Source organism: Polypterus senegalus, chromosome 11, assembly GCF_016835505.1.
Source record: "Polypterus senegalus isolate Bchr_013 chromosome 11, ASM1683550v1, whole genome shotgun sequence".
Classification (NCBI taxonomy): Eukaryota; Metazoa; Chordata; class Cladistia; order Polypteriformes; family Polypteridae; genus Polypterus; species Polypterus senegalus.
This window is the reverse complement of record NC_053164.1, coordinates 15,892,100-15,917,843: the sequence shown is the minus strand read 5'-3', so window position 1 is coordinate 15,917,843 and position 25,744 is coordinate 15,892,100. Positions and strand designations below refer to the sequence as shown.

The window sequence follows — 25,744 nt, the reverse complement described above, 5'->3', positions numbered from 1 at the left end:
CTACTAATGATGACATCAGCTTTTTAATATTTTCAAAGCAACTTCCAATAGTGTCCCAAATTGTTATACACAACACAGTTTTTATTGTAAAAAGATTACAATCTGCAAGCTTTTGAGGCAGCTCAGGCCCGTTCTTCAGGCAAGTTGTAATTCTTCATCATTGATTACATCTCTGCCTGAAGAAGGGGCCTGAGTTGCCTCAAACGCTGGCATGTTGTAATCTTTATAGTTCGCCAACAAAAGGTGTCATTTTGCTTGACGTCTCACTGCATCCATTATGGCTAACACAGTACAACACCCTAGTACTACCACTACAACACAGTTTGAAAACATTCAATAGGTTGTAAAGAATTTGAAACAGAAATCTGATGAGGTCATTTTTCACAAAGTAAATACAATTTAAATTAAAACACATATTTACAGATCAAGTTACATATTAATATATGAGCCCTTCTTTGATATCACTTTAACAACTCTCTCCCCCACTGAACTTGTAAGTCCTTGGATAGTTTCGACCTGCATGTCATCTGAGGACACCACTATTGCCCCCCAGAGCTGCTGCTTTGAGGTGTACTGCCGCCCACCCTCATAGACCTTCCTTTTAAGGATGCTGCACAGGCTCTCAATAGGGTTGAGGTCAGGGGATGATGGAGGCCATGCCATGATTTTATTCTCTTTCTACGACTACGTTGACCCAGGTGTCAGTGGTGTTTTTTGCAGCATGGCATGATGCCTTGTCTTGTGTGAAAATCATTTTATTCCGGATTACACAGTTCTTCTTTTTATACCATAGCAGGAAATGGTCAGTTAGAAATTCCACATATTTTGCAGAGGTCACTTTGGCATCCTCGGGGACCCTAAAGGGACCTACCATCTCACTTTCCAATATTCCACCTCAAAACATCACTCCACCACCTCCTTGCAGTCTGCTTGGAACAGGGTGGCCATTCACCAACCACGAAGAACTCCATCCATCTGGGCCATCCAGTGTAGCAAGGCATTCCCCTGAGAATAAAACTTTTTGAAAAATGAGTCTTCATGTACTTCTGAGCCCGCTGCTAACATTTCTCTTTGTGAGCATTGGTTAGGGGTGGCCAAAATACAGCTTTATGCACATCTGCAAGCCTCTGGAGGATCCTGCATCGAGAGGTTCTTGGGACTCGAGAGACATCGGCAGCTTCAAATATCTGTTTGCTGCTCATCAGTGGCTTTTTACTAGCTGCTCCTTTAATGCTGTTTATTTGCCTGACAGAAACTTTCCTTAGCAAGCCTTTACACACACAAATCTTTTCAGTTTGATGAATCCTCTTCAGTGTTCATGAAATATCAATTGTGTTCATGCCTTTTGCAATACATTGCACTATTTCACATTTTTCGTCTTTAGAAAGATCTTCCTTTCTCCCTATATTGCATGAGAACGGTGACTTGCTTAATAATGTGGAACAACCTCCTTAAGTAGGTTTCCGTTTAATGGAGATCACTTGGCAGATTGGTCCCAGATATCTAAAATCACAGGAGACAAAACACAAGCAAAGACTTCCACTGAAAAACTAAAAAGCAAATTAAATCGTACTGACACGTCACATGCATAATAATTTGTAGCACAGCAGTATAACTGTGTAATGAATTAATTAATAATGAATAATAATAATATTATTATTAATTAATTAATAAGGTAACTTAATAATTAATAATTAAATATTAATAATGTGTAATGAAATAATGAATAATTAATAATAATTATTATTAATAATATTATTAATTAATAATGTAACTTCATACATAATCTCAACGTTCCCAGATATACTTAACAAAACAGATATTATATGGAGAAGTGCATTTTTAATGCAACAGTTCAAATAAAATGTAATAATTCACATATCCATCTTACACTCTACAAATGCATCATTAGCAGGAAGTGTGTCTGAAGTCGGCCGTGTCTGCATTCAATAATCTTACATTGAGTTTCTATAGATTACTTGTTGCTTGTTGTTTTCTTGAACAGTCTGCACACATAACGGGAATCGTGAAAATGTTAGCTGTCCGCTTTGGTTTTGACAAAGGCCCCACATTCCTTTGTGCTGGAATCTTTAAGCTGTTCCAGTTGTCTCTGTCCTCGTCTGTAAAGGTATTCGATATGCATAATGTCAGTTTTTGGGATTGCAGCATTTTGATGAAATTCCTCCTGGATACGAGGCAAAGAGCTAGGCTTTTCCCGTGCAGCTCTCAAAAACTGCCGATATAGAGCCAGGACTTGCCGCTGTAGTTTGCTGTGTCGGGCCATAGAGGAGAAATGTGCTCTTGTCTCAGTGCATCAGGAAAGCTAAAATGAAAAAAAAAGAAAAAAAAAGGTTAGAAGTTCTATAATATGAAGTAAAAGCAATCAAGCAAACACTAATCAGATTACCCCTAACTTGCAGAAGCATGACCCAAAATGTACCACAAGTTGGGGCACATGCAGAATTAACTTTTACTGCTGTGTCCTAGAAAGTGCTTTGGGCGGTGGTAACATTTCTTGTATATAAACGTCTATGCGTGGAAGTGTGTGTGCCTGTCCGGCCCAGATGTGAGATATGGAATTGGGGTAAGGGCTCCACCATAGAATGCACTGCGTAATAGTAAACTAAATGTAAAACACTGAGAAAACCTTGAACAACAGAGAAAACTAACTCTGCAATAGTTGGCGCTATAGCGCTACGAACCACTTGCTAAAAACACTTTTTTTTTTAATGAGTTTTAAGCACAGGGAAAAAAATGAACATTTGAAAAATCCGTAATTTAATAAACCACCAAGAAAAGTAACATTGCCACAATGCACGCTATGAACCTGATCACTGTAAACAGAACTCAAAACAAAAACAAGCCTTTTCTACCTTATGCATCCAGCCCTCCCTCTCTCGCTCGCTCTCTTTTGTGTGTGTGTGTGTGTGTGTGTGTCTCTCCTGTGCGCCTGTGTGTGTGTGTGTCTCTCTCTCCCATGCTAGTGTGTGTGTGTGTCTCTCTCTCTCCCATGCTAGTGTGTGTGTGTGTCTCGCGCTCTCTCTCGCTCGCTCGCTGCACAGGAAATGCACAGGGAGAGACTGAACATGTACAAACCGAAAGGAAAACTGGCTTGTTCGTATACCGAGTGTGTGGTCATGAACTGAGGCAAAAGTTTGCCGAACTTTTTGGTCGTAAACCACTTTTGTACGTGTACCAAGACGTTCATGAACCGAGGTTCCACTGTATCATAGTTCGCCTGTGGTACCGATTTATTAGCACAAATCCGAGAGAGACTTATCGGGCTGCGGGGAGGGGGGCAGGGCCCTCATCACTCACGTGTCTGGCTCGGGGTGTAACCTTAACTCCGCTTACTTAGCGAACAAGAGAACTACTTAACGGATATAGACCTTTTTTTTTTCTATAATTTGCTTGAACATTCCGGTTGATTTTGCGACTTCTCTCATTGGGCTAAGAATCATAGTTCTCTTGCAGGAGTGATATATTCGTGCTAATCCAAGACAGAAGCTGCAGGCCGAGGGGAGGGGGAAGAGTGACATCAGGAGAAGAGAGCTGGGCAGGGCCCTCCTCACTGTCCTGTGTCAGTAATACATGGGCGAAGCCGCAGGCGAGCAGGGGATGGCTAGTGTATATATATATACATAGTGTAACAGAGATTTTAGCATTAGAAATGACACCAGTCAAGCTGTTCACTCCTTGATGGTTCAACAAAATTCACCAGAGCATTAAAGACCAGACTAGCCAGGTTAAAAACAGTTTAGTCTCCAAGCATTACTTGTTAATGAATAGCACTAGACAAGGAAGATTTGGTTTCCTGAACACATTTGGATGTAGTTGATGGATTTTAGCCCACTGATCACAATAATCACATTTAAATTTTCCTATCTTAGCACTCTCAGACTGCAATATCTGTGCTGATCTAACAGTAGTGGCAGTGCAGAGCGGAAAGGCCAAGTACTTTGAATGGGCAGCAATGTTAAAGAGTCTCGGTACGTTAAAAAGAAATGGCCTCTCTGTATGGGGAGAAAAGTGTGGCACATAAACCACTAGTCGACGTAACAAACATATTTAGTTGTGCAAATTTGGTTAATATGATTGAAAAGAAACTTTGTTTTTTATTAAAAAAAAGCACTAAGTAGTGTTGAAGAATAACTGTTTGATACTGTGGTTTGTGAGCTTAATTATGTTTAGTGTACATACATTTTATTTTTATAGCTGAAGCACTAACTAACCCTAACCTTAAGTGATTACAGCAAAACTACTTGTAAATGGAATTGCAAAATAACTATTTGATAAATATGATTTATGAGCCTAATGCAGCTGATGTGGGGACAGATCTTTCAGACAGGGATTTTTGGTTGATTAAAGCAGGCAGAGGCCATGAGTGAGCACAGCAGGTGCACTGTGCACAGGTAGGTAAAAAGATGCTATCTTGATCTTAGAAGAGCACAGTCCATATACGATACAGCTCAGATGGTAGTTACCATACCTGGCAAGTTTCATAAAAACCTCACTGAATATTCAGAATGTGTATGTAATGGTGATTGACCATCAAGAAGCCGTCTACAAGAATAAAACCTACACTCCAACGAACTGTGCGTACAATGACAGCATTCCCCACTGAAGAACTAGGCAATGATTGTACTGCTCCAATGGCTTCTCTTCAGCCTGGATATGTATGTATAAATTACTTTACTACATTGTATATTGGGAGTGAAACTTCCATTTTAAAGCAAGTTAAATCTATATGGTATATACCATCTTGTACCACATTTCACTTGTCTGATTATTTCTGCCATTGTTACTGAAGGTATATATATATACATACATGCACAGTGCATCCGGAAAGTATTCACAGCACAGTACTTTTTCCATATTTTGTTATGTTACAGCCTTATTCCAAAATGGATTAAATTCATTTTTTCCCTCTGACTTCTACACACAACACCCCATAATGACAACGTGAAAAAAGTTTACTTGAGGTGTTTGCAAATTTATTACAAATAAAAAACTGAGAAGTCACATGTACATAAGTATTCACAGCCTTTGCCATGAAGCTCCAAATTGAGCTCAGGTGCCTCCTGTTTCCCCTGATCATCCTTGAGATGTTTCTGCAGCTTAATTGGAGTCCACCTGTGGTAAATTCAGTTGATTGGCCATGATTTGGAAAGGCACACACCTGTCTATAGAAGGTCCCACTGTTGACAGTTCTTGTCAGAGCACAAACCAAGCATGAAGTCAAAGGAATTGTCTGTAGACCTCCGAGACAGGATTGTCTCAAGGCACAAATCTGGGGAAGGTTACAGAAAAGTTTCTGCTGCTTTGAAGGTCCCAGTGAGCACAGTGGCCTCCATCATCCATAAGTGGAAGAAGTTCGAAACCACCAGGACTCTTCCAAGAGCTGGCTGGCCATCTAAACCCGATCGGGGGAGAAGGGCCTTAGTCAGGGAGGTGACCAAGAACCCGATGGTCAATCTGTCAGAGCTCCAGTGGACCTCTGTGGAGAAAGGAGAACCTTCCAGAAGGACAACCATCTCTGCAGCAATCCACCAATCAGGCCTGTATGGTAGAGTGGCCAGACGGAAGCCACTCCTTAGTAAATGGCACATGGCTGCCCGCCTGGAGTTTGTCAAAAGGCACTTGAAGGACCCTCAGACCATGAGAAACAAAATTCTCTGGTCTGATGAGACAAATTTTGAACTCGTTGGTGCGAATGCCAGGCGTCATGTTTGGAGGAAACCAGGCACCGCTCATCACCAGACCAATACCATCCCTACAGTGAAGCATGGTGGTGGCAGCATCATGCTGTGGGTATGTTTTTCAGTGGCAGGAACTGGGAGACTAGTCAGGATAAAGGAAAGATGACTGCAGCAATGTACATAGACATCCTGGATGAAAACCTGCTCCAGAGCGCTCTTGACCTCAGACTGGGGCAATGGTTCATCTTTCAGCAGGACAACGACCCTAAGCACACAGCCAAGATATCAAAGGAGTGGCTTCAGGACAACTCTGTGAATGTCCTTGAGTGGCCCAGCCAGAGTCCAGACTTGAATCGATTTAACATCTCTGGAGAGATCTTAAAATGGCTGTGCACCGGCGCTCCCTGTCCAACCTGATGGAGCTTGAGAGGTGCTGCAAAGAGGAATGGGCAAAACTGGCCAAGGATAGGTGTGCCAAGCTTGTGGCATCATATTCAAAAAGACTTGAGGCTGTGAATTTCCCCTTGGGATTAATAAAGTATCTATCTATCTATGTGTAGAATTCTGAATTTAATACATTTTGGAATAAGGCTGTAACATAACAAAATGCGGAAAAAGTGATGCGCTGTGAATGCTTTCCGGATCCACTGTGTGTATATATATATATACAGTATATATATATATATATATATATATATATATATATATATATATATATATATAGGTTTAAGTATGTCCTGCATTTCTACAAAAGAAAATCCCAGGTAGCAAACACCCCCTGCTGGAGACAGTACTGTTCACAGATAATGAAAGAGTGTGCTATATCGGGGTCTTAGAGAGACTAATCCATACATACAACACAGAAATACCTTGCTCAAAGCCAAAAGACCCAGTGGCACAGTTGCAGCATCAACACTGTGCCAAGAACTATGCCTCTGCTCCAGCATAAGACAGAACTGCAGTCATCAGGCTGTGCCAGCGAGAGTCAAAAAAGCCATTATGAGGCTGAAAAACAAAAAATAAAACCATTAGAGACATCAGTAAAGCTTTAGGATGAACTATACCAACTGTCTGGAATATCACTAAGAAGAAAGAGCACACTGATGAGCTCAGTAATCACAAAGGGACTGGTAGGCCAAGGAAGAACAACACTGCTGATGACAGAAGAATCTTCACTATGGTAAAGAAAAAGCAACAAACGTCTGTCCGACAGATCATACACAGTCTTCAGGAGGCATAGATAGATAGATAGATAGATAGATAGATAGATAGATAGATAGATAGATAGATAGATAGATAGATAGATAGATAGATAGATAGATAGATAGATAGATAGATACTTTATTAATCCCAAGGGGAAATTCACATTTGGACGTGTCAGAGACGACTGTCTGCAGAAGACTTCATGAACAGAAATACAGAGGCCACACTACAAGATGCAAACCACTAGTTAGTCACAAAAACAGTATGGCCAGATTGCAGTTTGTGAAAGTCTTCAAAAGAGCTTGCAGAATTCCAGAAATTGGTCTTGTGGACAAACAAGACAAAGATGAACATGATCAGAGTGGTGGCAGAGCAGAGTGTGAAGTTGAAAAGGAACTGCCCAAGATCCAAAGCAGACCACTTCATCTGTTAAATACGGTAGTGCGGGTGTTATGGTTTGGGCATGTATGCCTACCACAGATGGTGGCACACTTCTTTTCATTGATGATGGAACTGCTGACGGCAGTGGCACAAAGAATTCTGAGGTGTACAGAAACATCTGATCTGCTCGAGTTCCAGTAAATGCCTCCAAACTCGGTGGATGGTGCTTCATCCAACAAGAAGATAAGAGCCAAACACACCGCTGAGGAAGCACAGGAGTTTCTCAAAGCTAAAAAAATGGAAAATTATTGAATGGCCAAGCCAGCCACCTGATTTTAATCCAATTGTGCAGGACTTCCATATGCTGAAGAGAAAACTTAAGGGTGGAGGCAACCTGAAACAAGCAGGAGCTGAAGATGGCTGTATTAGAGGCCTGGCAAAGCATCACTAGAGAAGACCCTCAGCACCTGGTGATGTATGTGAATCACAGACTTCAAGCAGTCATTGCCAGTGAGGGATATGCGACAAAATCCTAAATATGACAGCTTTAATAGACCTGCCATTGCTGTGTCTCAAACATTATAGTGACCTGAAATGGGGGGGACCACGTAGAAAGTGTTCTGTGCACTTTAATCACAAAGTCTGAATTGTGTGATTTGTAATTTTAAACTGTGGGACAGAGGGGTGAAAATCAAGGACAAATCTGTCTTTGTCCCAAACTTTATGGAGGGCACTGCAAATGCATTTGCCACATGAAACTGTGTTCTCAAATTAAAAGCTTTCTATACATTTTAAAAAATCTAATGCTCACGCTGATGCTTTACAATGGAGGATAAGGATCACGGAGGAAAAGCTAAAAAACTTACCAAATACGTCCATTTTGTTTCAAGCCAAGACAGTTGTTGAGTATTGCTATGCACCTTCCATGTTTGCAACAAAAAAAGGGATCTGGAAACAATCACTTTATCACACATTCCTTGAACTCTTTATTCCCTCACGGTATCAATATATTTTCTATTGGCTTTTGTGAGTTCACAAATAAATAACAAAGTTACTCAAAATAAAAACAACCACGTGGCACAAAACGTTTACTGTGATTTGATCTGTTAGGAGGAATCCCAACTCCGGGAATGTTGCAAAATGACGACTAAGTGCTGAGCTATCACATGCAGCTGGTCTTCTTTTGAAATGGCTAAACCTCGTAATACTGGCGTTTTTTTATTCAAAGGTGACGTGTATAAAGTTATTTACAATGTCTGTGTAATCAAAAGTCACAGATCAACAGTCAACAACTGTCTTGGCTTGAAAAATTGATTTATTTGGTATGTTTTAAGGCCTTTGTTTTCCAGCTTTCCCCGTGCCCTTTTAATTCCAAAGTAGAACACTAGTGCCTGAAAGATATATGTTAGATTTTATAGAATTTTGCATGGCAAATGCTAATATACTTTGTTTGTGAAGAAAGAATTTTGACTTTAAAAATTGCAAATTTATCCTTTAACTAGCAAAACACCCACGCTTCGCAGCGGAGAAATAGTGTGTTAAAGAAGTTATGAAAAAGAAAAGGAAACCTTTTAAAAATAACGTAACATGATTGTCAATGTAATCGTCGTAGGCTCATTTTAGTATTGAGAGTGAATTTGATGATTGTAGGGAGTTTAATTTACGATTGCAAATGTCATGGATGAGAAATGCACATTTTTAGGATGTAAGGATCTCTTTGTAAACGACGTCTACGGTTCTGCCCTCGGGCTGTAAAATGACCAAGCTGTCTGCTGAGCTTACTCTTGAGCATGTAACGTACAATTGGCCATGTGAGAAGCAATCTTGTGTCACGTCAATGACGACCTGTTTTAGAGTCTGGTCCTGTGACTTATTTATTGTCATGGCGAAGCAGACCCTTACTGGAAATTGGAGGCGTTTGAATTGGAATGGGAGGTCAGAGGGTATGAGAGGGATGCGAGGAATAAATCCAGTCTCCCCTGAGCCAGTTCCAGTGAAGACAGTTGCCTCAATGAGGTGCTTGTGCAGAGAACTGATCTGAAGCCTGGTGCCGCTACAAAGTTTTGGTGGTTGTAAGTTTCGTAGTAACAAAATTGGTGCGCCGATCTTCAAAAGTAGATTATGCGGAGGCATGCCCGGAGGATTCCAAGAGTGTGAAGAAACTCTACCAGATAGTGCACCGTGTCCTCTAGTTCTGCAACAGAGCCGACAGACTTATTTGTTTTTGTTTCGGAAATTAGTTGGTGAAGTAAAATGGTGTTTATATGTGAAGTCATGTTATTTTTTTGTGTTAGAATAGCTCTCTTCCTCAACCACGAGACGTCCTTTTCATGCAGATTTCGTAGGTTGGGGTAAACATTTTCAATAAGGGTTTGTAAGGTATTCACCAGGAGACATTGATTTTACAGTTCTGTTCAATTAAATTGCCATCACCTATTTTGATGAGGAGAGCTGCGAACTCTCCGGCTTTTTTGTTGCACTTCAAGTAAACCCTCATGTTTATTTTTAAGGTAAGAATGTTGGTCCTAGGCAATAGGAATGAAGACTTCAGACATGCTTTAACTTCGTCGGTGCGTGTTCATCTTGGAACAAAAGAAGACATTATTTTCGAAAGTTCGTTACGGGACACGGCGCAAAATGAAACATACTTAACGTTTGTAAGTACAGTGTAAAGGATGAGTATGGGAAATTTGGGCTTCCTACATATATTGGAAGTCGCAGAAATAGTGAGGAGGGGTTTCCCCTATCCTGCGGTGAGCTGGCACCCTACCCGGGGTTTGTTTCCTGCCTTGCACCCTGTGTTGGCTGGGATTGGCTCTAGCAGACCCCCCGTTACCCTGTAGTTAGGATATAGCGGGTTGGATAATGGATGGATGGATGGCTGGGAAATGTGTTTCCTTACTGTGCACATGACAATAAACTTTGAACTTGAAAATATGAGCTGCACACACTGTTAGTGGACAACTGAACTAGGGAATCCATTCCCGGACGGGTTTATCCATTCCTAGGAATTCGGGAACCCTGCATGTCATTCCGGGATGACACAGTGTACGGGCATCTCACATGTGAACAGTTTTAGAACGATCAACACTTATTTTTTAATAAAACTACTGGCAGTATGTTGACCCCAATAAAAGACTAACCTTATCTACAAGCAGTTCATGCTGTCATATAAGTACAAGTACCTAGTTCAGGGGTACCCAATGCGTCGAGATCGCAAAGGTAGTGCAGGTAGATTGCGTTGCATTCAAAAAGTTTTTTTAAATGTTAGTCTATCATATATCCTCCCTATGGCATTTGCCACTTGATTGACATACAGGGCAGCCAGTCTGAGCTCTCCTTTCTTCTAAACAAGCTGGTCATCCCGCACGCGTGAGCTACTTCAAAACTCCGGCTGTGATCTAGTTAGCCTTCCAATTTATATCGGCTAAAGAAGGGATTAAAAAAAAAAAAGTTTGGGGAGAGTATGGGCTTTATGTGTAATTAGAAGAGGATTTTTTCTCTCACAATGTCACAATCGAAGTGCGTTTGTCTGATCTGTCAATCTATCATTGCTATTCCAAAGAAGGAAAATGTGGAAAGGCACTTTCGAACTGTTCATAAAACTACTGAAACTGACTTCCTTCCAGCGATCTGAGAAAGAGAAAGGAGAGGGAACTAAAATTGCAGTCAATCGGAAAGCCGTCATTTTTCACTCGGCTGAATTCAAAAGCTCCTTGACTGCATTATTCGGCTCTACTTATTTATGCGAGTCAGCCTTTTCCACATTAAGATTATCAAATCCAAATACTGTAGTGACCATAAATTTATTGAATTGTTATTGTGCCATAAAGGTTATTCAGTTATGCAAGTGTATGTATGTATATATATATATATATATATATATATATATATATATATATATATATATATATATATATATATATATATAATGTAGGTAGATCATTTCGACCTGGTTATTTTAAAAGTACCACCAAGCCGAAAAACTGTGGGCACCCCGATCTACTTAGTTGCGGGTAATAAGAGCATAGAAAGCATAACTTGTCCAGCGTGCAGTCATCCAGCGAGAGTACTTCGTGCATAGTACGCCAGCTGCTGAGAAAGCACACTTTGCCTCCACTGAAGTAGACAGCACAGTCATCAGATACAGATACACTTGTTCTAAACAACGCCCGCGCTTGTCTTGCTGTGAAACACCGCCATTTCAGAAGTTACTGATGCATCCAGTTTCTTGTCATCATTCTGTGATGGCAAGTTTCTTGGCACAGATAATACGGATGCAACAGACTGACACGTTGCAATTTCAAGTTGCTGTTCAAAGCTGTTGTCTGACAGACGTCAATGAAGTCTTCAGTTTTCAACTATAACTGTTATTTCTTGATCGATTTTACACTTTTACACGCTATATATGCGAACTTGGCCGTTCCCGGTTTCCCGGGAATTACAGCAGTTTCATTCCCGGGAATGCGGGAATGAAAAACGTCCGGGTATCGGAGCCAGGGATTGGATTCCTTAAACTGAACGGGACAGCTGACATGACCAATACAAGAGTCATTGAGAGTGTTCTGACCAGCTGCATCACTGTCTGGTATGGCAACTGCAACATATGCGACTGCAAGCGCCTGCAAAAGATAGTGAAGACGGCAGAGAACATTATTGGGGTGCCTCTCCCTTCACTACAGGATATATTTTACAAACGCAGTGTCCGCAAGGACGGCAGCATTGAGCAGGACCCCTTACACCCCTCACATGGACTTGTCACACTTCTGCCATCCAAGATAAGATACTGCAGCATCAGAGCCAGATCCGCCAGGCTGCAGGAGAGTTTTTACCCTCAAGCTGTCAGACTCCTTAACACCAGGCTGCCCCCTGGGATCTACCACACGGCCTCACCCACCTCTAAAAACAGAACTTTTATACATCAAGTCACAGTCCTGTAAAGACGAGTGTGCAGGTAGAAAAGAACTGAAAATCTCATACTGACCTTTAAGGATTTGGACACTCTTGATATCCTTCTGCTGTGAAACATTCTGACCTGTCATTGTTTACACGTCTTAAACAACTATTATCATACACTGATAATTTCTTTATTATCTATATCTATTATTTATTTATTATCTTCTTATATAATACGCTACCATGGCTGTTCGTTTGTCTGTCCAGGATTTTAAATTACCTGTAGCTAGCAAACCGTTTGAACTATTAACCTGAAATTTGGTCCACATGTACTATGTGATGTCTACTATCTGCTTTCAGGCTGATAATTTTTATTACTCTTTTTATTTTTATTTTATTTTATTGTGGAAACAACTCTCGGCAGCGCGCAGCAGGGCGGCAGCACGGCGCATGCGTATGGGCGCCGTTCTCATTCCCTACCACCTATGCTAATCATTCTTGAGGCAGATTGATGACTTAAAGTGCCAGCTTAAGTGACAAATTAAATAAAACGTACGAAGTAACTGCAACACAAAAACTAACTTAATCAGTTTTAACGCGAAAAGTTGCCGACTAAAGAACAGAAGCAGCGGGCCACTAGGGTGGAGAAATGAAGAGCTGCTCAGGAAGGAGCAAGCGCATGAACCTCTGAGCAAACGAATGGTAAACGTACAGAGAAAGAGGAAGAAAACTACAAGTCAAGTGTATTCACTACATGTTATCGTGCAGTACGCCATTACTGGTATTTCATATTTATCCTCTTTAATAAAACCCCTGTGTGCGTCCAGGTGTCCGTGTGTGTGTGTGTGTCTTCTGGTGAAGAGCGCATGCGCAGGGCCACACGGCACGTGTTCAGTCTCTTCCTGTGCATTCCCTGTGTGTGCAGAGAGAGAGAGAGAGACACAGGTGCGTGCACACGAGAGACAGACAAACACACGCAGGCCCGCCTGAGAGACAGACAGACACACACACACACGCACGCACGCACGCACACATAGAGGCCCGCATGGGGGACAGACATGCAGGCGCACACACGCACGCAGGCAGGCCCGCGACAGAGACAGACAAGCTCGCACTCACACACACACACACGCATGCCCGCCACAGAGACAGACACGCACGCACGCTCGCACGCACACAGGCGCACACGTGCATTGTTGCAATGTTACTTTTCTTGGTGGTTTATTAAATTATGGATTTTTCAAATGTTCATTTCTTTCCCTGTGCTTAAAACTCGCGGGTCGTAAGGCTATAGCGCAAACTCTTGCAGTGTTACTTTCCTCTGTTGTTCAAGGTTTTTAGTGTTACTCAATGTTTTTACATTTAGTTTACTATTACTATGTGCATTCAATGGTATAATTAACTATATTTGTGCTTAAAATCTTAAAAAATATATATATTTACATACAGTTCATATGATCAGGAACGGATTAATTGTATTTACATACAATCCTACGGGGGAAATTACTTCGGTTCCACTGTATTACTGTCTGACAAAATTACAGGCATTTCACGGAAATACAAACCAGTATTACTGAGAGAGAAAATTAAAGGCACACAATACAGTGACGCATATTACAGCAACATACAAGGTCCCTTGCCATTTAATATAGACTGTTCATACAAATGTTTATGCACTTCTGTTCTAGCGCCCGTTACTGTAACAGGCTTAATGTCTAGTTGACTATATTTATGTATTTAAATTGCATAATACCACACATTGCATCAAAGTTCATATTGCTTACTACTTATCAATATTGCTGTTACTTCTTTGTCTTGTCTTGCTTGTGTTTTAATTTTAAATTTAGATTTTATTTTTAATTTGATTTTTTATTTGTACTTCATGTTGTGACACTGTGAACCCTGAGCTTCGCAATTTCGCCTACCTGTATACAGTTGAAATGACAATAAAGTTTTCTTTGACTTTGAAAGAACAACTACGTGGGCCTCGGTGAACCGTGTGGCACTTACCAGATTCTAATTGTATTTCCAAGATTAATATATACAGTATCATTACCCTCCATTATTAGTATTATTATTATTGTGTATATATATATATATACTGCTCAAAAGAATTAAAGGAACACTTTTTAATCAGAGTATAGCATAAAGTCAATGAAACTTATGGGATGTTAATCTGGTCAGTTAAGTAGCAGAGGGGTTGTTAATCAGTTTCAGCTGCTGTGGTGTTAATGAAATTAACAACAGATGCACTAGAGGGGCAACAATGAGATGACCCCAAAACAGGAATGGTTTAACAGGTGGAGGCCACTGACATTTTTCCCTCCTCATCTTTTCTGACTGTTTCTTCACTAGTTTTGCATTTGGCTACAGTCAGTGTCACTACTGGTAGCATGAGGCGATACCTGGACCCTACAGAGGTTGCACAGGTAGTCCAACTTCTCCAGGATGGCACATCAATACGTGTCATTGCCAGAAGGTTTGCTGTGTCTCCCTGCACAGTCTCAAGGGCATGGAGGAGATTCTAGGAGACAAGCAGTTACTCTAGGAGAGCTGGAGAGGGCCATAGAAGGTCCATAACCCATCAGCAGGACCAGTATCTGCTCCTTTGGGCAAGGAGGAACAGGATGAGCACTGCCAGAGCCCTACAAAATGACCTCCAGCAGGCCACTGGTGTGAATGTCTCTGACCAAACAATCAGAAACAGACTTCATGAGGGTTGCCTGAGGGCCCAAATGTCTACTGCCCTGTGCTCACTGCACAGCACCGGGGAGCTCAATTGGCATTTGCCACAGAATACCAGAATTGGCAGGTCCTCCACTGGCGTCCTGTGCTTTTCACAGATGAGAGCAGGTTCACCCTGAGTATATGTAAAAGACGTGAAAGGGTCTGGAGAAGCCGTGGAGAATATTATGCTGCCTGTAACATCATTCAGCATGAGCAGTTTGGTGGTGGGTTAATGATTGTCTGGGGAGGCATATCCATGGAGGGTCACACAGACCGCTACAGGCTTGACAAAGGCACCTTGGCTGCCATTAGGTATCAAGATGAAATCCTTGGACCCATTGTCAGACCCTATGCTGGTACAGTGGCTCCTGGTGCATGACAATTCCTGGCCTCATGTGGTGAGAGTATGCAGGCAGTTCCTGGAGGATGAAGGAATTGATACCATTGACTAACCACCACACTTTCCTGACCTAAATCCAATAGAACACCTCTGGGACATTATGTTTTGGTCCATCCAATGCCACCAGGTTGCACATCAGACTGTCCAGGAGCTCAGTGATGCCCTGGTCCAGATCTGGGAGGAGATCCCCCACAACACCATCTGTCATCTCATTAGAAGCATGCACCGATGTTGTCAGGCATGTATACAAGAACACAGGGGCCATACAAAGTGCTGCGTACAATTTGGAGTTGCTGCAATTAAATTTTGGCAAAATGGACAAGCCTGCCACATAATTTTTTCACTCTGATTTTTGGGGCGTCTTTGAATTCAGGGTTCTGTAGGTTGATCATTTTCATTTCCATCAAACGATGTGGCATCCTTTCGTTCCTAACACATTACCCAGTCTATATCAGTATAGATATCCAGGAGGATTTCTTTTTCCCATTGAGATCTGATGTGTTTTCAAAGTGTTCCTTTAATTTTTTTGAGCAGTATATATATTGTAGGAGGCACACAGGATAGAGGAGCACCCCGGCGAGGAGTCCAGAAGATCCATTACCCTAAACCATCCAATCAATAGTAGCGATGGGTGGTGTATACAAAGGGCAGGGACTTAATCACTGCGAGGTTATGACCAACACTTACTGGGAATTCCTTGTTTGTGGGGAACAGTTGCAAGCCCCAGTCCCCATCTTGAATGGGGTTCAAAGGTCTACCCGGAGACTCTTGGTGATTGGATGTTTTTGTGAATATAATACAATTTATTTTCATATAAAATTCACACAAAATCACAAGAAGTGCCGCAGTGGGCTTTAACAGGTCCTGCCCTATTACAGCCTCCCTAGCCTTGACTCTCTAAAAAGATAAGGAAAAACTCCAGAAAAAACCGTAGTAGGGAAAAAATGGAAGAAACCTTAGGAAAGGCAGTTCAAAGAGAGACCCCTTTCCAGGTAGGTTGGCAAAGCAGTTGGTGTCAAAAAGAAAGGGGTCAATATAATACAATACACAGAACAAAACACAAGTCATCCTTAATATAATAGTAAAATAAAAATATTAAAAGTACAGAGCAGAATTTAACAGTAGATGATATCACATAATACGATTTGGATGGACCTGGACACCATCAAGCTGCTAACCCTATTGGCCATTCCACAGCTGAGTCAGTGCTGGGCCAGCCAATCCAATGAAAGGACTCTACCTGACGATTCTTGTGATCCTCCATCAGAGTTGACTTTATCTTAGGCAGGGAAAAAAACCTGGCAGTTGGGAAGTGGCACCAAGTGCCACATTTGAGTATCGAGAAGGGAAAAAGAATATGTGAGGGTTAGTAACAAATTATAACTCAGGGCCAATCCTCTCCTCTCTTGGCCAGGATGCCTTTACATTCCCAGAGGGCCTCCCGTCCAGATAAGGGATCTTCTGGGTGCTCATTCATCCTATCTGCCCCCTACAATATGTATGTCATTTTTTCAAATAACGTGGGAGTCCCTTTTTCTGGAATCTGGTTCAGCTGCACCATTTGCGGTTTTACACCATATCGTCCATGGTAAGTCTGGTAATGGAACATTTCTGTGGTATCCCACTTCCCTTGATGCCTTAAGCATGTGTTTAATTTACTTAATGGTTAATCCAGCCCTGATGTTACTCATGTGTTTGGGTATACTGTAGTATGTACACTATATGGCCTAAAGTATGTGGATGCCCCTCTAAACGATTAAGTTCAAGTGTGTCATTGTTAAACAGGCACATAAAATCTGCCAAGAGATATGCAGCCTATATTGAAAAACCAGACAGGATCATACTGAAGAGCTAAGGGACTTTAAATGTGGCACCATCACGGGATGTCATCTTTGCCACAAAGTCAGTATGTGAAATGTCTGCTCTGCTAAATCTGTCTAATCGGTCAAATGTAAGTGCTATTGCTGTAAGGTGAACAAGCTTCATGGAGCCAAGCTCAGCCATGATGCGGAAGTCTGCGCAAACTCACAGACTAGGGTCATCGGGTGCTGACACACAAAGTGAGCATAAAACAGCCGAAGATGACCAAACACGAGGTCAAGTGGAGTGTGGAAGAATCATTTTAGCATTCATCTTAAAGTAATAACATAAAGGGTTAATAAATGTCAGAAACCTGTTTAAGCATATCAGGAAACTAGATAAGGGTCAAGTGAACAACAAAATGCACTGAGAGACAACTAAGAAGTCAGCAGATGTCCTGTAAACAAGAATGCACAGAAATTTCAAAGGTGGTGGCTCAACTCAAAGGTATAAAGAAGAACCAGAATATAAAATAAGAGACTTTTATTTTATACAAGTCCCCCGGGTGTAAACCAACTAAAGTGTATGCACTGATTTAACACCGTATGTAAATTCAATCTACTGTATATATATATATCTATATCTATATCTCTCTATATATCTATATCTATATCTCTCTCTCTCTCTCTCTATATATATATATATATATCTATATCTCTCTCTATATATATATATATTACTTTAACATGGCCTTTTATAACTTCATTTTAATCGTAATTTAACTTAATCCTGATACTCTGTATGTTCAATTCATCAAAACAACTATTCATGGTGGCTCTAAAATCGGTACTGACCCCTACTCTCTTTTCTGTTTCTTTTCCGTTTTTTTGTGGTGGTGGCCTGTGCCACCACCACCTACTCAAAGCTTCATGATGCTCCAACAATGATGGACGGATTAAAAGGCAGAAGTCTACGCGACCATCATCATCATCAAGCCCTTCCGTGAGAATCCTAAATCCAAAGAGGACTGTTTCATTTATGTTAGGTAGAATGTCCAGAGGGGACTGGGCGGTCTCTTGGTCTGGAATCCCTACAGATTTTATTTTTCTCCAGCCGTCTGGAGTTTTTTGTTTTTTCTGTCCCCCCTGGCCATTGAACCTTACTCTTATTCGATGTTAATATTGATTTATTTTGTTTTATAATTATGTCTTTCATTTTTCTATTCTTTAATATGTAAAGCACTTTGAGCTACTGTTTGTATGAAAATGTGCTATATAAATAAATGTTGTTGTTGTTGTTGTATATATATATATATATATATATATATATGTCTATATCATATATCTATATATATATATATATATATATATCTATATATATATATCTATATATATATATATATATATATATATATATATATATATATATATATACACACATACAGTGGTGTGAAAAACTATTTGCCCCCTTCCTGATTTCTTATTCTTTTGCATGTTTGTCACACAAAATGTTTCTGATCATCAAACACATTTAACCATTAGTCAAATATAACACAAGTAAACACAAAATGCAGTTTTAAATGATGGTTTTATTATTTAGGGAGAAAAAAATCCAAACCTACATGGCCCTGTGTGAAAAAGTAATTGCCCCCTTGTTCAAAAATCACCTAACTGTGGTGTATCACACCTGAGTTCAATTTCCGTAGCCACCCCCAGGCCTGATTACTGCCACACCTGTTTCAATCAAGAAATCACTTAAATAGGAGCTGCCTGACACAGAGAAGTAGACCACAAGCACCTCAAAAGCTAGACATCATGCCAAGATCCAAAGAAATTCAGGAACAAATGAGAACAGAAGTAATTGAGATCTATCAGTCTGGTAAAGGTTATAAAGCCATTTCTAAAGCTTTGGGACTCCAGCAAACCACAGTGAGAGCCATTATCCACAAATGGCAAAAACATGGAACAGTGGTGAACCTTCCCAGGAGTGGCCGGCCGACCAAAACTACCCCAAGAGTGCAGAGACGACTCATCCGAGAGGTCACAAAAGACCCCAGGACGTCTAAAGAACTGCAGGCCTCACTTGCCTCAATTAAGGTCAGTGTTCACAACTCCACCATAAGAAAGAGACTGGGCAAAAACGGCCTGCATGGCAGATTTCCAAGACGCAAACCACTGTTAAGCAAAAGAACATTAGGGCTCGTCTCAATTTTGCTAAGAAACATCTCAATGATTGCCAAGACTTTTATGAAAATACCTTGTGGACTGATGAGACAAAAGTTGAACTTTTGGAAGGCAAATGTCCCGTTACATCTGGCGTAAAAGGAACACAGCATTTCAGAAAAAGAACATCATACCAACAGTAAAATATGGTGGTGGTAGTGTGATGGTCTGGGGTTGTTTTGCTGCTTCAGGACCTGGAAGGCTTGCTGTGATAGATGGAACCATGAATTCTACTGTCTACCAAAAATCCTGAAGGAGAATGTCCGCCATCTGTTCGTCAACTCAAGCTGAAGCGATCTTGGGTGCTGCAACAGGACAATGACCCAAAACACACCAGCAAATCCACCTCTGAATGGCTGAAGAAAAACAAAATGAAGACTTTGGAGTGGCCTAGTCAAAGTCCTGACCTGAATCCAATTGAGATGCTATGGCATGACCTTAAAAAGGCGGCTCATGCTAGAAAACCCTCAAATAAAGCTGAATTACAACAATTCTGCAGAGATGAGTGGGCCAAAATTCCTCCAGAGCGCAGTAAAAGACTCATTGCAAGTTATCGCAAACGCTTGATTGCAGTTATTGCTGCTAAGGGTGGCCCAACCAGTTATTAGGTTCAGGGGCAATTACTTTTTCACACAGGGCCATGTAGGTTTGGATTTTTTCTCCCTAAATAATAAAATCATCATTTTAAAAACTGCATTTTGTGTTTACTTGTGTTATATTTGACTAATGGTTAAATGTGTTTGATGATCAGAAACATTTTGTGTGACAAACATGCAAAAGAATAAGAAATCAGGAAGGGGGCAAATACTTTTTCACACCACTGTATATATATATCTGTATCTATACCTATCTATATATATTCACAGCGCATCACTTTTTCCACATTTTGTTATGTTACAGCCTTATTCCAAAATGGATTAAATTCATTTTTTTCCTCAGAATTCTACACACAACAACCCATAATGACAACATGAAAAAAGTTTACTTGAGGTTTTTGCAAATTTATTAAAAATAAAAAAACTGAGAAAGCACATGTACATAAGTATTCACAGCCTTCACCATGAAGCTCCAAATTGAGCTCAGGTGCCTCCTGTTTCCCCTGATCATCCTTGAGATGTTTCTGCAGCTCAACTGGAGTCCACCTGAGGTAAATTCAGTTGATTGGACATGATTTGGAAAGGCACACACCTGTCTATAGAAGGTCCCACAGTTGACAGTTCATGTCAGAGCACAAACCAAGCATGAAGTCAAAGGAATTGTTCTGTAGACCTCCGAGACAGGATTGTCTCGAGGCACAAATCTGGGGAAGGTTACAGAAAAAATTCTGCTGCGTTGAAGGTCCCAATGAGCACAGTGGTCTCCATCATCCGTAAGTGGAAGAACTTTGAAACCACCAGGACTCTTCCTAGAGCTGACCGGCCATCTAAACTGAGCGATCGGGGTAAAGGTCCTCTGTGGAGAGAGGAGAACCTTCCAGAAGGACAACCATCCATCTCTGCAGCAATCCACCAATCAGGCCTGTATGGTAGAGTGGCCAGACAGAAGGCACTCCTTAGTAAAAGGCACATGGCAGCCCGCCTGGAGTTTGCCAAAAGGCACCTGAAGGACCCTCAGACCATGAGAAACAAAATTCTCTGGTCTGATAAGACAAAGATTGAACTCTTTGGTGTGAATGCCAGGCATCACGCTTTGGAGGAAACCAGCCACCGCTCATCACCAGGCCAATACCATCCCTACAGTGAAGCATAGTGGTGGCAGCATCATGCTGTGGGGATGTTTTTCAGCAGCAGGAACTGGGAGACTAGTCAGGATAAAGGGAGAGATGACTGCAGCAATGTACAGAGACATCTTGGATGAAAACCTGCTCCAGAGCGCTCTTGACCTCAGACTGGGGCGACGGTTTATCTTTCAGCAGGACAACGACCCTAAGCACACAGCCAAGATATCAAAGGAGTGGCTTGAGGACAACTCTGTGAATGTCCTTGAGTGGCCCAGCCAGAGTCCAGACTTGAATCCGATTGAACATCTCTGGAGAGATCTTAAAATGGCTGTGCACCGACGCTTCCCATCCAACCTGATGGAGCTTGAGAGGTGCTGCAAAGAGGAATGGGCGAAACTGGCCAAGGATAGGTGTGCCAAGCTTGTGGTATTATATTCAAAAAGACTTCGAGGCTGTAATTGCTGCCAAAGGTGCATCGACAAAGTATTGAGCAAAGGCTGTGAATACTTATGGACATGGGATTTGTCAGTTTTTTTATTTTTAATAAATTTGCAAAAACCTCAAGTAAACTTTTTTATGTTGTCATTATGGGCTGTTGTGGGTAGAATTCTGAGGAAAAAAATAAATTTAATCTATTTTAGAATAAGGCTGTAACATAACAAAATGTGGAAAAAGTGATGCGCTGTGAATACTTTCTGGATGCACTGTATATATCTATAGATATATATTTATGTGTGTGTGTATATATATATATATATAAAAGCCAAATACAACTGACTCACTCATCACAAAATCTCTCGAACCATGAGGACCTGGGATTTGAAATTTGGAATGGACGTTACCCTCGGCCCATAGGTGCTCGCTAAGAAACGGTTTTAAAAATTCTGTGGTCCAAGCGCGAAATTCCTTATAGTTTTTTAGACCCATTTGTATGTCTGTCCGCTTTTCACGAGAGAACTACTTCACGGATTTAGATCAAGTTTTTTGCAGAATTTGCTTGAACATTTTGAGACGTTCTCATCATGCTAAGTATCATAGTTCGCTTGCGGTACCAATGTATTAGCGCACATTAGACTCATCGGACTGCAGGGCTCTCCTCACTCACGCGTCTGCCTTGGGGCGTAGCCTTAACTCTGCTTAGTTAGCTAACGAGAGAACTACTTAATGGATTTAGATCTTTCATTTCTTTTGTTTTTTTAATAATTTCCTTGAACATTCTGGTTGATTTTGTGACTTCTCTCATTGCGCTAAGAATCATAGTTCGATTGCAGGAGCGATATATTCATGCCAATCCTAGACAGAGGCTGCGGGCAGAGGGAAGGGGAAGACGGACGCCAGGAGTAGACAGTTGGGCTGGGGGCCGGGCCCTCCCCGCTGTCCTGTTTCAGTAATACGCGGGCGAAGCCGCAGGGGATGGCCGGTAGTCTATAAAATGAACCTGTACTGTTTGTTTCTCTGATCATTCTGACCATACTATATCAGACTGTTTTCCAGGAATGCTCCCTCTAAAGCTCTTTGGTCAGCAGTAATTAAAAGATACAATAAACAGCTTTCTATTCCTGTCTCATTACTGATTTGTCCTGTTGAGGATACGTTTCTTTCTTTAATTACAATGTTGATTTCTACCAGAGGAGTAAAGATGACTTCATTTGGAGCAATGATGCTCTGGAGTGGTGAATCACACTTCACTATCTGGCAGTCTGATGGACCAATCCGGGTTTGGTGGGTGCCAGGAGAACACTGCCTTCCAGACTGCATAATGCCAACTGTAAAGTTATATGGATGAGGGCTCATGCCAGGGTTTGGGCACAGCTCCTTAGTTGTGTAAGGTACTGTAATGCTACAGCCGACAGAGACATTTTAAACAGTTGTGTGCTTCAGACTGCAAAAGCCCTTTTCTGTTCCGGCATCACTGTGCTGCTGTGCACAAAAGATCCATAAAGACATGGGAGAAACTCAAATGGCCTGCATACTGCCCTGACTTACTTACATACTGACTCCTACTCTCTCTTCTGTTTATTTTTCCGCGCCACCACCACCTACTCAAAGCTTCATGATGCTCCAACACTGATGGACTGAAAGCCAGAAGTCTACGTGACCATCATCATCAAGTCCTTCCATGAGAACCCTAAATCCAAAGAGGACTGTTTCATTTATGTTAGGTAGAATGCCCAGAGGGGACCGTGCAGTCTCATGGTCTGGAATCCCTACAGATTTTATTTTTTTCTCCAGCCGTCTGGAGTTTTTTTTTTTTTGTTTTTTCTGTCCCCCCTGGCCATTGGACCTTACTTATTCTATGTTAATTAATGTTGACTTGTTTTTATTTTTTACTGTGTCTTTTATTTTTCTATTCTTTATTATGTAAAGCACTTTGAGCTACTGTTTGTATAAAAATGTGCTATAGAAATAAATGTTGTTGACTTCAACCCAATGGAGCACCTTTGGAATGCCAAATTGTGAGCCCGGGTCTCTCGTCCATCATCTGACCTCACCGAGACTCACAAATTCCCACAGCCACAAAATCTGAAATCTCGAGAGAAGATGAGTGGAGACTGGGGGAGCGAGTGTAACTTTCTGGAATGGGATATCCAATAAACTCGTATGTACGTGTGATGGTTACGAGGCCACAGACACTTTTGCAGCATCATGTAACTGTGTAAGTTGCTGCGTGAATCATTATGGTGTCGATTTCTTGATAATCAGTCACATTTTTAAAAAGCGCCGGCAGTCGCCCCCTGGATCCACTCGCACACGAGCACACTGCATGTGGTCACATTAAAGTCGTCAAACAACGTGACCTGCTCGAGTTTCAAAATGTAGGAGGTCAGACCTCCGAAGGCACGACTGCAACGTTGGAATCCTAATAGTAATAATATATATATATATATATATATATATATATATATATATATATATATATATATATATATATATATAATATTGGCCTCGTAGTATGAGTGGATCCTGTTATGTATGGACGTTCCGTCCTGCCAAATGATACCGACAGCAGTCTCCGCGAACAGAATATGACTGAAAAACGTCAACGACCTGCAGATACGATAATCTGCATAGGCACACCATAGATGGTGGGCTGCACACTGAAGTTCATTCAAACTTTAAGCCGCGCAGCCAATCATCTCATACAAGCGCACAGCGCGCTGTATATTTATGTCAATGGCGTTGGTTTGTAAATCTTCAATCTGAAAAGATATGGCAAATTTACTTACGCCGCTCGGACCCCGTCTCCGGCACTGTCATAATAAATGAGTAGCAAATAACTTCATAATCTAAACTTAAACCATTAAGTCCAAAAAAGGGTTAGATTCGCCATATTTGACCTTTAAACCGCAACGAGTTGTAGAAGGTGACTGGAAAAAGAGGAACTCCCGTCTACACAACTGTGGCAAGCAGGAGAAATTAGCGCCACCAACAGGGCGGAGGACCTGTCTGACAGATCAGAAACAGCCTTCAGGGGGCTGATGTGGACGTGTCAGAGACGACTATCTGCAGAAGAGTTCAAGAACAGAAACACAGAGAACACACTGTCAGCGCCAAGGCCAAAAGACCTCCCAGTGCCCCCTGGGCATTCTACCTAATATAATATGATGTGAAATTATCACATTTTTAATATTTTTATGGGAAACATTTCAGGTAAAGTACCACTTCTGGTTAGAGGAAATAGCTCAAAGGTTGATAGAAATCTACGTTTTGTACCTCATACTCATCCATCCATCCATTTTCCAACCCGCTGAATCCGAACACAGGGTCACGGGGGTCTGCTGGAGCCAATCCCAGCCAACACAGGGCACAAGGCAGGAACCAATCCTGGGCAGGGTGCCAACCCACCGCAGTGTACCTCATACATTTATTGCAAAATTTGGTTGACCTGAGTAAAAGCAAACTCAAGTTATCGCGTTTACATACACAGATACACACAGACATAATTCCCAAAATTGTATTTTCTGGCTCAGGGAGGTCTAAAACATTGCGATTCATCGAAATCTCGAAATTTATTCCAATATTTTCCCTATACTTCTTATACGAGAAAGTAAAAATGGTGTTTTCAGACTCAGGAAGGTCTAAAACGTCAACATTCATCAAAATCTGAAGGTTGAATTTTTTCACGATTCCTATACTTTCTTTATACGAGAAAGTAAAAAGACGGAATAAGAAATGAGACAATCAACAAAGTGGGAGAGATAAGAAAGTGCAGGAAAGAAGGCTGAAGTGGTATGGGCATGTGATGAGGGCAGACAATAAAGATGTCGGCAAAAGAGTGATGGGAATGGAAGTCCAGAGAAAGAGAAAGTGATGGAGGACAAAGCAGAGGTGGATGGATAAAGTAAAAGAAGATCTGAAGGAAAAGTCTCATCTTATCCATCCATCCATCCATCCATCCTCTTCCGCTTATCCGAGGTCGGGTCACGGGGGTAGCAGCTTAAGCAGAGAGGCCCAGACTTCCCTCTCCCCGGCCACTTCTTCCAGCTCTTCCGGGAGAATCCCAAGGCGTTCCCAGGCCAGCCGGGAGACATAGTCCCTCCAGCGTAACCTGGGTCTTCCCCGGGGCCTCCTCCCGGTTGGACGTGTCCGGAACACCTCACCAGGGAGGCGTCCAGGAGGCATCCTGATCAGATGCCCGAGCCACCTCATCTGACTCCTCTCGATGCAGAGGAGCAGCGGCTCTGCTCTGAGCTTC

General features: G+C 41.6%; 1 protein-coding gene across 3 annotated transcripts; it reads right to left on the bottom strand.

Annotated features, from left to right (window-relative positions):
* Positions 1-374: 374 nt before the first annotated feature.
* Positions 375-24,416, bottom strand: sdhaf1 (succinate dehydrogenase complex assembly factor 1). Of its 3 annotated transcripts, XR_005635499.1 has the most exons (4): positions 24,276-24,414; positions 6,569-6,704; positions 1,892-2,323; positions 375-1,503 (listed from the first exon to the last, which is right to left on the bottom strand). XR_005635499.1 is itself a non-coding variant. In XM_039768082.1 (3 exons), exon 3 carries the CDS (start codon positions 2,282-2,284, stop codon positions 2,036-2,038), a length of 249 nt encoding a protein of 82 aa, XP_039624016.1. In that variant the 5' UTR covers positions 2,285-2,323; positions 6,569-6,704; positions 24,276-24,414; the 3' UTR covers positions 1,821-2,035. The 3 variants fall into 3 exon arrangements, 2 of the variants coding, with proteins under 2 accessions (XP_039624016.1, XP_039624017.1); XM_039768082.1 differs by lacking the exon at positions 375-1,503 and having other exon boundaries at positions 1,821-2,323; XM_039768083.1 differs by lacking the exons at positions 375-1,503; positions 6,569-6,704 and having other exon boundaries at positions 1,821-2,323; positions 24,276-24,416.
* Positions 24,417-25,744: the final 1,328 nt, after the last annotated feature.